Genomic DNA, 13299 nt, shown 5'->3' on the forward strand with positions numbered 1-13299 from the left:
GGACTTCATTCTCCTGGGACACCAGTGCAGTGGGACTGGTGGGAGAGCCAGGCATCCACGTTAGAAACAGAACAAGAAACTCCACAGGTGATTCAGATGGGCAGCCAGGCACGGGATACTCTACGTTAGCCTGAGCAGGTGCTCTAAGCCGACTCAGTCCTGTGATTGGCTATGCTCATGTAGAAGTAGAAGGTAGAGGATGTTTCAGAGTCAGCTGGTTCTCAAAGTGCAGTCCCCAGACCAGCAGCATCAGTATCACCTGGGAAAGTGTTAGAAATGCAAATTCCTGGGCCCTACCTCTGCATACTGAATCAGAAACTCAGAGGATGGGGGCCCAGTGTTTTAAAAAGCTCCCTAGGTGATTCTGATACCCAGTAAAGTTTGAGACCACACTTTTAAAAGAAGACCAGGCTTAGTAGAAGATCTTGACTGCAGTAAGTACTCACGCATTACATTTCTTTTGAATGTGGTTGAAAGAATGTTAATGTTATAAGTAGTAGTTTTTACATTCATATGGTTAATTGCAATTTTCAAAAGGTTTTCGTACACTTTAGCCTAATGAAGTAGCTCCTGTTTTACAGAAGAGCTGTTTGTGGCTAAGTTCTCAGTGCTTAGAAGTAGCAGGGCTAGAATTAGGATCTAGAATTTGGTCCAGGACGTCTTTGGTGGGTTATAAATCGCCCAAAAACTTTTTGCGCTTTATCATAAGACCAAAGAGCTGAACAAACTAAAAGAACTATCTGCTGGTTGGCTCAGGGTTCCCCCACCAGGGTGCATAGTAAACAATGGGGAGGAATCATTTGAGGGTCAGGATCTACTGGAAACTGTTGCCTGGTGCCCTCAAGCTGAACAAGGAAAGCAGATCCCCTGGCCACCAGCCCCGATGTCTCCATTCCTGGCCCAGGATGCTGCCATACTTCCCTGTGCTCACCGTGGGGATCCTTCTGCCATGTTCCCTTCTGTGCTGTGGAAATGAATCTGAGTTCTGGCTCCCAGAGGAAGATTCGGTCACCTGCTCATGGTGGGACAGAGGAATTGCTTGGGTGTGAGGGATCACTCTAGCCTCTTCCATAAGCCCCGGCTCTGAGGGAGCCCTAGAACAGAGGTTGTCAACCTGGAACTATTGAGATCTGGGACCTGATCATTCTTTGCTGTGAAGGGCTATCTGGTGCATGGTGGAATGCTCAGTTGCATCCCTGGCCTCTGCCCACTAGATGCCAAAAGTACTTCCCTCTCCTGGATAGAATCCTGACCATCAAAAATGTCTCCAGACATTGCCAGGTGTCCCCTGCAGGGAGAGACAGTAGAGCAAAAGCATCCCCAGTTAGAATCACTGCCTTACTGTGAAGTTTTTCAGATACAAGGCTCAGAACTTCCTCACTGTGAACACCCTATAGGGAGTGATCTGCCAGTTCTTTTCACCTCTGTACCTTGAGGCACAGAATCACATTAAAAACTGGAGTTCATAGTATTGAGTCACTGAATTTAGTCATCATTGTGGTCATTACTTATACTCTTTCTCACTGTGCCTGTGTTCAGCTTGAGGATGTTTCTCAACACAGCCCTCAAGGACACCATAACCAATTGGTTGGCATGGCTCCTCTAACTTTCAAAAATTTCCTCAACTCAAAAATAGTTAGATCATGTGTGTCACATTTTACTAGGATTCTTATTAAAAATTCATATCCTTAGGCACTAGCGGAGACTTATACACCTGATTGTCTGGGGATAGGGTACAGAGTTCTCCTATATATATGTGTGTGTGTGCATGTGTGTGTGTATATATATATATAATATACATATATGTATATGTATATATAGGTTTTAAGATGCTACCCACTTGATTTTTAGGTACATTTTGGGACTCTGCAAGGGAGAAGCTGTTAAGGTAGCAGGATTATTTCTTCCTCACACCCCCAAATGGAGTTTTTGCCTTTCTCTGTTCCCTGTGACTAGGGATGATATTAAGAAACCTAAATTATAGATGATGTGGTAATTGTCATTCTCTCAGATACACCAGGGAGGCATTATTGCTCCTTGTATGCAGCACTTATTTACTGAATAGCTTAGGAAAAACACAAGAATTTTAGACACTATTGAACTGATAGAATTGGATGGGGTACTTAAGTTGGTAGGACATGAAACCTATACATCAGGACAGTTGGTTATGAGCCATGCAAGATCTAATGCCATCTTGGGCTCTGAACTAGTGAGTGAGACGTTTAAGGAGAACAGGTATGCTCTAAATTACAGACTTTTTAAAGTCAAATTCTGATGTATAAGGAATGTCCATTCACACCAGTGAAAGGATTCTCCATTTACAAAAGAATTTAGCTCCTTTAAATATCAGCCTTTTCTGATGAACATGAACCAATATGAATCAGTAAGAGTAAAACAAAATTTCTGCCTCTTACTGATGGTGCTGAATTCAAATATAAGCCATGTGGTGTAATATGCAGCTCCCTTGGAGGAACGGGCATAGGAGGTGTATTAGAGGTAAACAACTATCCTTTACAGTTGCTAAATCCCCATGCAAGAGGCGTACATGATCTTGTCCATAAAGGGTGAAAAGTTATAAATGTGGACAGAGGAGACAAATGAAGTTTTCGAACGTGAGACCTTGGCAAATCACACCAGAAAGCACTCCCAGAGGCAGGCATTGATTTGTGGTCCAGTTGGCTGTCACAAGAGCAGCTCTGCATAATGAGCTGGGGAGGGAGGGCCACCGGGAATCGCTTCATTTCAAAGTAGTTAATTATGGTCCCTGAGCAATGCCTGAAAGCTTAATTTTTCAGAATTTGAATAAACGGAAAGTAAATAACCTCAACAAATTATTTTCTCCAGAAAGGGATCCCCAGGACAATGCTTAGAGAATGACTCGCAACCTTTTTGTTTGCTTGCTTCTATCCCATTCACATATCCAGTCCTTCCCAAAGCAATGTTTCTCTCATTGACTGCAGTGATCCTCCAGTTGAGTTTAGGATGGGAACAAATATAGAAAAGCACCCTCTTAAGCCATTGTCCAAACCCCAGAACTTGAGAGTGAAAACGATCTTTGTAAATAGTATACCAGATAACAGGTATAGACTAGGACCATCCCTCAGGCAGACCGGGATGCCTGCTTGTAGGCCCTAAGTAACAGAGCCCCAGTCCAACCAAGAATAAAATGCCCTGAAACGTGGGCTTAACCCCCTGCGTGCATGAAGGAAAGGCAGAATGGGCCACTGAAAGTGTAGTTACCTGAGAATTAAGTGTCAGAGAAGATTGTTTAAACATAAGACCTAAGAAGTAGACACACACAATCTTTGGTATATCCCACCTGGAATCAAAATAATTCTTTAGTAAAGACAGGTGAGGACCCAGCTTTCACTTACGCTCTATGATATAGATAAAGTCCTATAAAACAAAATGAAGTCACCTAAGCTTCCTTCTGTAGGGGAGAAAGCCCCTACGAGCTCATGGAGTCATACTAGCATTTAACTGTTATTGAGTGATTTCCTTGTGCACGTGGCAATCAAGTAGTTTATAAGCAGGGTGTCAGCTAGTGTTTACAGTTACCCTGAGAAGTAAGGACACCTCTCATCCCTGAAGAATCTAAGGTGCAGAGAAGTTTTAGGCAACCTGTCGAGCGTCTCAGAGCTGGTGAGTGAGATAACTGGGTTTTGAGCTCCGAACCCCACACTCTTATCTACGATATCACACAATCTTTCCCAAGGGTAGTCTCTAAGCGTGGATAAACTCAAAGATTAATTTATTCCTGGATCTTTCTCCTAATCTACAATCACCAAGTTGACAAGAAAATGAGGAAGAGAAAGAAGTTGAATGAGAGAGAACAGGATGACCTCATGGTAGGAATAAGATGAAGCCATGTTTGAGATCCAAGACCGAAACGTTGTTCTCTGAATGGAAAGTACATTTTTTTGGTTGACAGGACCAATATGTCTCCATTCAGGGTCCTGACAAATGGTTGAGCAATATATGGGGCACAAAGGCAAGCAGGTGAGGGGGAAGTGGGGACAGAACCCGAAATCAGGCTCTGTATTACCAGTGGTCACCTTCCCAAGGCTGTGGTGGGCACACAGAGCACTTTTTTGTACATCGTGCAAAGGTGGCCTCTAGAGGCTGGGGGAGGCCTTGTCCACAGCTGTGAAGCTCCACAGAGTTTATCTGCACCGGTGTGAGAGGGGGTCCTGCTTCCCATTTAAGGCAGAGATAGCTGGTGCTTTAATGAAAGTCACCTTCATGTTGCCTCACCATTGCCCACATTTCTGAGATTCAGAAACTATTCCCAAATGTCAGAAGCAGTAAAGGGAAGGAAGAAATAAGGCATTGCAAGAAAGTGGAGAAAATCTTTTTAGACAGTCCATAAATAAATAATGACTCCAAGCTTTGAAATTAGAGGTCATACACAAAAGTGTTTCTTAGCCCTCTGAGCACACATGGCGTCTGGCAAATCAGGCTTAAAATGCAACTAGGAAAATAAATAATAAGTGATGGATGGTCCGTGGAGTTTCAGTCCCACTTGCAAATCCCTTTTGTAAAAGTTAAAGAGATACAGAGCTTTGCAGGTTTAGGACTCCCTCCCCTAGCAGCTTTCTAAAAATTTAACAAGGATCTTATTGCCTCTGTAACATTTATAACATGCAGGCTGTGTGTCCTACAGGTCTGCTCTAATAAATAAATCCAAATGTGCATTAAAATAATATTAGGAAGAGATTATCACATTTAATCACTGTTGGCCAAAGCTTGTTCTATAGGACATCTTCAATCAGTGCTTCTTGGACTTCAGGCATTCATGTATCACCATCATGGTCATTGCCATATCCCTCGGTCACTTTCATAGCTGGGTACCAGAGATACTCTTATCTGCTTTATATCTTTCTTTAAATGGACTGATTTTTAGTAACTGAAAACCTTTGAACAGAAAACTTGATATCTCTTCTGTAAATGTGAAACCAGTTTACCGTCAGAAGAAGGAAAGTCTGTCACGAATCTCTAGGTAGATACTATTGCCTACCAAATGCTCTAAGCCTCTTCTGTCTTTATGAAAAAAAAAAAAGGGAGATGATTGCTATAGAGATATTAAAGCAAACTAGCACCAAAAAACTGGGATGCTTTTCTTGAAGAAATCAGTAGGAATGGAAGAAAATTGAAAAGAGAATGACTTTCTCCTTATGTAAATGCAAGGCTATTTAAGGGTGTATTACGTCACTGCAATAAATGATAAAGTTCCCCCATATGGCCCCTCCCACCATAAAATGGAGTTTGTACATGCAACTCAACTGAACCGAGTAAGACGCTTTTTCCCTATATAGTACTACTTTGCTGGGGATAACCAACTTGTTCTACATGCATGTTATGTGGTTGATGGCAAACAAATCATTTACTTACCATGTTCATCAAGCAAAATATTGTCAGGCTTCATATCCCTAGGGGAGTAAAAAGAAAGGAGAAAGTTGCTCATAATAAAACAAAGAAACAGAACTAAAGGATAAAGGTGAACTGCTTAAGAATGCTAGCTAGGAATGAAGGTACTAACCCTTCATCACTCACAATCTCATTCAGTTCTCACAGTGGATTGAGATAGTTACCATTAATACCCCCAATTTCTAGGTCAGAACTGGGGCTTAAAGAGGTTAAGGAACTTAACCCAAGGTTACAGAGCTAATAAACAGAAAAACGGGGCTCTGAACCTGGGTCTCTCTCATTCAAAAGCTCAGACTCTTTTTTTAAAAAAATATTTATTTATTTATTTGGTTGCACGGGGTCTTAGTTGCAGCAGGCGGGCTCCTTAGTTGTGGCATGCGAACTCTTAGTTGCGGCATGCATGTGGGATCTAGCTCCCTGACCAGGGATCGAACCCGGGCACCCTGAATTGGGAGCGTGGAGTCCTATCCACTGTGCCACCAGGGAAGTCCCTAAAAGCTCAGACTCTTAATTTCTACAGCATATTATATCAAAGTGTATCAGTATTGCTCCATAGATCATCCGGCATTTATTTATTTATTTAAATTTTATGTATAATTTTTATTTATTTTTATTTTTTAAATTTTATTGGAGTGTAGTTGATTTACAGTGTTTGTTAGTTTCAGATGTACTGCAAAGTGATTTATTTATACATATACATATATTCACTCTTTTTCAGATTCTTTTCTCATATAGGTTACCACAGAATATTGAGTAGAGTTCCCTGTGCTATATATAGTAGGTCCTTGTTGGTTATCTATCTTACATATAGTAGTGTGTGATCATACAGCATTTAAATTGTCATAAGGTAGTAGTACAGTAGTAGTACTAATCATCATTGTTGCCTGTGTAACTCTAGAGCTACAAAGATGAGGTAAAGAGGTAAAGACTATAAAAAAGAGAAACAGAACGATCTATAAGGTGATTATATTTTAAACTTGCGGAGATTAGAATCTTTTTTAGGATGATGCTATAATGCCTCTAGTTGCTTAATAAGTATTATTCCCGGGATTATTAATTAAAGGATTTGGACCAGTTTTCTATGCATTGGTGAGATCCTTAAATCCATAGAAGGGAACATAATCCACCCTCTTCCAATGAAGGCAGTAGTTTGATGGTGAATACTTGGAGGTTTGATGGTAAATACTTAGAGGAATGGCCTGGAGAGTTTCAAAAGTCCTCAAGAAACAAACATTATGGTAAGCAGTGTTCCTCAGTGAGAGCACAGCTCTGTAGTTCATAACAGCCCTCACTCTTCCACACTCCGGTTTTTACTGCTCTTCCCTGATGTACCATTAAAGCCCTTAAACCCAAATTCCCAGAAGCCATTAGGGAAGAAATTCTGCAACAGGTTTGGGACATTCTGCAACATTTTCAGCCCAGTCAAGTGGCTTTTATGTCACTAGAATAAGGTGACTTTAGTCTGTGACAGACCAAGACTGTCAGAGTCCTCTTTTGAAAATATTAATGAATAACAAGCCTCTTACCTACACATAGAACCAAGTATATGCCCCACCCAACAGGCAGGTGCATGGGTACTTTCATGAGCTTTGAATATCTTCTCATTTAGTTTATGAGGTTCTTAAAATTAGTTCTGGATTCATAAGCGGTCATTTGTAGCTGTGGCAAATTTTTCTCTGGTTCAGGGTATAATTTGCTAAAAACATAGAGTGCAAGGGGGTTTCAAATTGCATGTTTTCCTGGTTAAACTCTCAGTATTGCAGACTCCACCCTAACCCCTTTGATGGATTTCATTATTCCAAAAATTATCAAGTCTAAATTCACTCACATGGATTAAAGACCCTTTCATAATCTGGCTCCTTTGCCAGCCACATGGAGTGCATGGAGTCCCCTAAAAGCTCCCTGCATCCCCTCACCTTCTCCCGTTCCTTTGCCTGAATCAGAGCCCTGAACCACTGCACCCAGAAAATGCAGATTCATCCCTCACCTCTTAGCTCAGATGCCACTTCCTACAGGAAGCCTTCCCTGATTTTCCAGTTCTGAGTCAATGGCCCCTCCTGTGTGCTCTGCATGGTATGCTTATCCCATCACAACATTTATCACACTTCTATTCATTTTTTCTCCAACTGGATCATGAACTCCTTGATGGCGGGGATGGTTTCTCGATTAATACATAAACCAGGATATACCAGAGCACTCCAGCACACCATTGAACACTCTGCAGTTTAAAGCTCGAGGTAAACTAGCCATTAGGCTCTTGACACCTCTTTCCGACCTGTACCAGTGAGCATCAGGTAGTGTCTGCCAGGCGAGGAGGAGGCTCTGAGGAGCCCTGCCAGGAAGGGAGAGACTTGGGTGTGGCAAGATGAGCACAATGATTTCGTGGCCTGAATTTATGAGGGCTTGCTAGGAGAAATGAATTGCTGTGGGTTTGGCACTTCATGAGCTTTCTATTAAATCCCTAGGTGTAATTTTTTTTTTTTTTTTTTTTTTTTTTTTTTTTTGCGGTACGCGGGCCTCTCACTCTTGCGGCCTCTCCCGTTGCGGAGCACAGGCTCCGGACGCGCAGGCTCAGCGGCGAAGGCTCACGGGCCCAGCCGCTCCGCAGCATGTGGGATCCTCCCGGACCGGGGCACGAACCCGTGTTCCCTGCATCGGCAGGCGGACTCTCAACCACTGCGCCACCAGGGAAGCCCTAATTTTTTAAATTTGTTATAGCCACACTTCGTTATATCCACTACTTTCCCCAGAAACTTCCTTGCAGCTTAAAGAATAATATGGAGATCAGGGCTTCTCTGGTGGCGCAGTGGTTGAGAGTCCGCCTGCCGATGCAGGGAACACGGGTTCGTGCCCCGGTCCGGGAGGATCCCACATGCTGTGGAGCGGCTGGGCCCGTGAGCCTTGGCCGCTGAGCCTGCGCGTCCGGAGCCTGTGCTCCGCAACGGGAGAGGCCGCAAGAGTGAGAGGCCCGCGTACCGCAAAAAAAAAAACCAAAAAAAACCAAACAAACAAATATGGAGATCAGAGAGGTCATAGTTTAAGGTGATATGTCCTATTTCAATCTTATATTCATTTATTTATCAAACATTTATCTACTTTGATAAGTCACTGTGTCAGGATATGAGAAATACAAAGATAGATGAGACATAGTTCCCTCAGGGATGGGGAGGGTAAGAAAGGTTCAAAAGGAACCGTGGCAAAGGGGTTTAAAGTGGTAAAGAGGCATGTTTATTACTAAATTCAGAGAAAGATTATGAGGAAAATCTAAGAAAAATATAAAAGAAAAAGTGGACTTTTAACAGAAAAAGTATATAAGCATAGATTCTAAGAACATAGTTTCTCTAAAAAGTGATGAGGTAACCTCTAAGTCACTACAGGGTGAATGGCAGTGTGATAAGATTGTTTATTCATGCAGTAGGAGAAAGGAAATGAAAATAAACCCAGGTGCTGTATTAAAATTCCTTCTAGAACAAGTTGAGATTTTCTAGTTCAGAATTTTAGCACCACTTCTTATCTTTTCTGTCTTCTCCAATAATCCAATAATCCTAAATGGTTTTCTTCATTTAAGGCAATCTGTAAGATGGTTTAACTGGGTAGTTACCTAACCTGGGTATATCTAGGATCACCTGGGGAGCTGAAAACAACGTGCACCCCAACTGTTTCCTCACTCCCATTTCCTTAATCATTCCTTTGTCATCACGACAGCCTATCCACTGGGCAGCAAGACCTTATGTCATATACCTTTTATCACCAGACCCGACCCAGGGATTCTAGACTAATAATATGTAAAACTTCCTGCCTGATGTTTCCATCTGTATGTTTAGCAGCCATGATAAATATAAATATAATATGTCCTAAAGAGAACCTTTGATATCCATCACATCCCACACAAACACCAAAAAAACCCATGAAATTAATACTTGATCTAGTAATTCTACTTCTGGGTATATACCCCAAAGAAGTGAAAGCAGGTATTTGAACAGATATTTGTACACCCGTGGCAGCACTATTCACAATAGCCAAGAGGTGGAAACCACCTGAGTATCCATTGATGGGTGTATAGACAAATGTGGTATATACATATGGAATAGTATTCAGCTTTAAAAAAGAATAAAATTCTGATACAGTCTCTAACATGGATGAACCTTGAAGACATTATGCTAAGTGAAATATGCCAGACACAAAAGAGCAATTATTGTATGATTCTACTTATATGAGGTCCTTGGAATAGTCAAATTCACAGAGACAGAAGATAGAATAGAGGTTCCCAAGGGTTGGGGGTAAAGAAGGATTGATGATTTATTATTTAATGTTTATAGAGTTTCAGTTTGGGATGACAAAAACGTTCTGGAGATGGACGGTGGTGATGGTTGCACAACAGTATAAGTGTACTTAATGTACTTTGTCACTTAAAAATGGTTAAAATGGGGCTTCCCTGGTGGCGCAGTGGTTGAGAGTCCGCCTGCCGTTGCAGGGGACACGGGTTTGTGCCCCGGTCCGGGAAGATCCCGCATGCCGCGGAGCGGCTGGGCCCGTGAGCCATGGCCTCTGAGCCTGCACGTCCGGAGCCTGTGCTCCGCAACGGGAGAGGCCACAACAGTGAGAGGCCCGCGTACCGCAAAAAAAAAAAAAAAGATAAATTTTATGTGATGTATATTTTACTACAGTGAAAAAATATTTATACATAGATGCACATTAGAATTACCATCTCCAGTGCTACCACCATCATCATACTGAAGTGTGCAATAGTATAATACCTTGTTCTTCTTGCTTCTCCTCTTGTCCCCTGACAATCCATTATCCACATAGCAGCCAGGGTGGTGTTTTTCATTACACACACCTTCCCTGCCTAATGACTCCATTGGCTCCCAACCCACATGGAATAAAATCTGAACCATTTACCCCGGCCTTATATGACCTATAGGTGCTCTAGTCCTGCGGAGCCCTGAGCTACATCTCATAGCATACTCTCTCTGCCACACACCATGCTCCAACTGCACTGTTCTTCTTGGTCTCCTTCACATGTTGTCCCCTCTGCCTGCAATCCTGTCCCCCAGACCTTCAGGTGGCTTGTGTCTTCTTGTCATTCAGATCTTGGCTAAAATATCGCATCCTCCAAGTTCTTTCTTGACCACCCAATCTAGAGTAGTAGCCCTCTCCATCCTCATGTCTTCACCTCCATCTTATTTTCAGCACAGCACTATCATTACCTATTTTCTTCTTTATTTGTTCATTATTTGTTTTCCCCCCAAGTTCTCAGAGCAAGGACATCTTTTCTGTGCTGTTCAGTGCTATAGCTCCTAGGCTCATCAAAGTGCCCCAGAACAAAGTCAGTGTTTAAATAAATATTTGTCAGAAAAATGAGTGAATCTAGTCCCTTGGCTTCTCAAACTTCTGGAATAATAAGCCATGTATTTCTTTTTCTCCTAAGAAGAGAAAAACAAAAACAAAAGAATAAGAACAATGACAACAAAACACCCTCCATATGCCAGATGCGCTGTATTTACTGTTGGCAACTAAAAAAACCCATCATTTGCAGAGCAGTAAAGTACACTTTTAGGAACACACACATTCTGTAGAAATCCTTCATTGCATCTTGATTTAATGAAACAGAAAAGTCCAGGTCCTGCTGAATCAGCTGATTCCTACTGTAAGAACTATAAATAGCAGTGTGGAAATGCAACGCTCCCTGTGGCAGGGTCCAAGGCACAACTGATATTTCTGCTGTTCTCACCTGAATGACTTTAACAAGACATTAGCAGAACTTAATAGGCTAATTACATCCCTTCACTGGGCCTACCCTGGAATCAAGTTGCTCACCCTGCAATCTGATATGGGGTATTGTGAGAAGAGGGAACAGGAAAATCAGTGTATCCAAATCAAACTCAACTTCTTCAGTGTCCCACGGCTTTCTGACAGGTCCACAGTTTGGATTTAATTCTTTGTCATGTAATGCTCTCCTGGATTGGGTCCTCTCCAAGCTCTTGAGAGGGGGAAATATTATACGTATAATATTTTATTTATATATTTATATAATGTTATTTTATAATATCATATTTATTGTGCATATAATATATTAATTACAGTGTTACATGAAGGCTATTGGTCACATAAACAGACCCATGTTAAGAAAAGAGAGGTTTGGGGGTGTGAGAGTGTGATGGGAAATTGTAAGCAAAAACATGTAATTTCGAACAGGAGACAGAAGTGAAAAGCTGCCAGGATTGGATTAGTAAGGGCCAGGTATCATCCTCCAACTTTCTTACCACCTGGATGCTGCTTCTTTTTTTTTTAATTGAGACATAAATGACTATTATATCAGTTTCAGGTGTGCAATATAATAATTCAATATTTGTGTATATTCTGAAATGATCACCACACTTCATCTAGTTAGCATCTATCACCACACATAGTTACGAATTTATTTTTCTTGTAATGAGAACTTTTAAGATCTACACTCTTAGCTGCTTTCTGGCTACTTCTTTTTGTTGTTACTCAGTCCCAGCCTTTCCCACAATTTGTTCAAGGTAGTATTAGTTACAGAGGCCATTACGAGGAAATGAAGTAAAGAGACTGAAGGCTTTCAGGCTGTGTTGGTAAAGGACCTCCATGTCCAAGGGAAAAGATTGATTACCAATGCCTGCCATTGCCATAGGAAGAGGTGCTGGGGCTAGTCCATAAGAGTGTTTTTAAACTGCTGTGCTTCCCATGAGTCAAGAGAGTGGTTATAGCTATTATTTATTGTCCATGCGGTGGCAGGCACTTGAGAGACAGCATCTCTCTTATTCTTTTTTTTTTTTTTTGCGATATGCTAGGCCTCTCACTGTTGTGGCCTCTCCCATTGCGGAGCACAGGCTCCGGACGCGCAGGCTCAGCGGCCATGGCTCACGGGCCCAGCCTCTCCGCGGCATGTGGGATCTTCCCGGAACAGGGCACGAACCCGTGTCCCCTGCATCGGCAGGCGGACTCTCAACCACTGCGCCACCAGGGAAGCCCTCTCTTATTCTTCATAACAGCTCCATAACTTAGATATTACACCCATTCTTTTTTTTTTTTTTTTTTTTGTGGTACGCGGGCCTCTCACTGTTGCGGCCTCTCCCGTTGTGGAGCACAGGCTCCAGACGCGCAGGCTCAGTGGCCATGGCTCACAGGCCCAGCCTCTCCGCGGCATGTGGGATCTTCCCGGAACAGGGCATGAACCCATGTCCCCTGCATCGGCAGGCGGACTCTCAACCACTGCGCCACCAGGGAAGCCCTACACCCATTCTTGCAAATGAAGAAGGGGGAGCTCAGAGATGGTTCAAGATTTTAAGCAGCAGACAGAACTGGGATTACAACCAAAAACTGCAAGGTGCAATCTTAGTTTATATCTCAAACGTTCATATCTTACTTCCTCTCAGGAGAGAGAATGTCCTAACATACCCAGGGGTCTGGGGTGTGGTTGAAATTGGTCTGCAGCAAGTTTAATTATTTTCATAATTTCTATTGTATATTTGAAAATCATATAGACTTTGCACCCTACTCTATAATATATACATATCTCTTTTAATATAAAAGTAAAATTCCACCTTTCTTATTCTGGATAAATCTGTTGTTCTAGGAAGGTGAATCCCCAGCAGTACAATAGTGCAGACATTCTAGTTTGAGAAGTATGACCATGTACCACCATCCCAGAAACTTGAGATTTTTAACCATTTTGTAGTCTCTGGAGGCAGAAGGTTTAGATGACAAGGCTTCCTGCCTTACAGTTTAACATTAGTCAATGCTCTTTCATCACCATTGTTTTCCTTAATTTGGATTCACACAGCTAGAATCCTAGGTCACATTTATGCATTCTGCACCCAAGGAGACAGGGACACAGAGTAAATCACT

At 42.2% G+C, this 13299-nt stretch overlaps 1 protein-coding gene across 3 annotated transcripts in view; it reads right to left on the reverse strand.

The window, feature by feature from the left end:
• Window positions 1–13299, reverse strand: part of STK32A (serine/threonine kinase 32A) — a gene marked incomplete at both ends in the record, with an annotated part of 117704 nt that overhangs the window by 27561 nt on the left and 76844 nt on the right. For all 3 annotated transcript variants that reach the window (XM_079702208.1, XM_079702207.1, XM_079702209.1), the window contains one exon: window positions 5392–5429. In XM_079702208.1, the coding sequence (XP_079558334.1) occupies window positions 5392–5429 (38 nt within the window). The remainder of the gene's footprint in view (window positions 1–5391; window positions 5430–13299) is intronic.

The sequence above is a fragment of the Hyperoodon ampullatus genome (genome assembly GCF_949752795.1).
Source record: "Hyperoodon ampullatus genome assembly, chromosome: 4".
Taxonomy (NCBI): Eukaryota; Metazoa; Chordata; class Mammalia; order Artiodactyla; family Ziphiidae; genus Hyperoodon; species Hyperoodon ampullatus.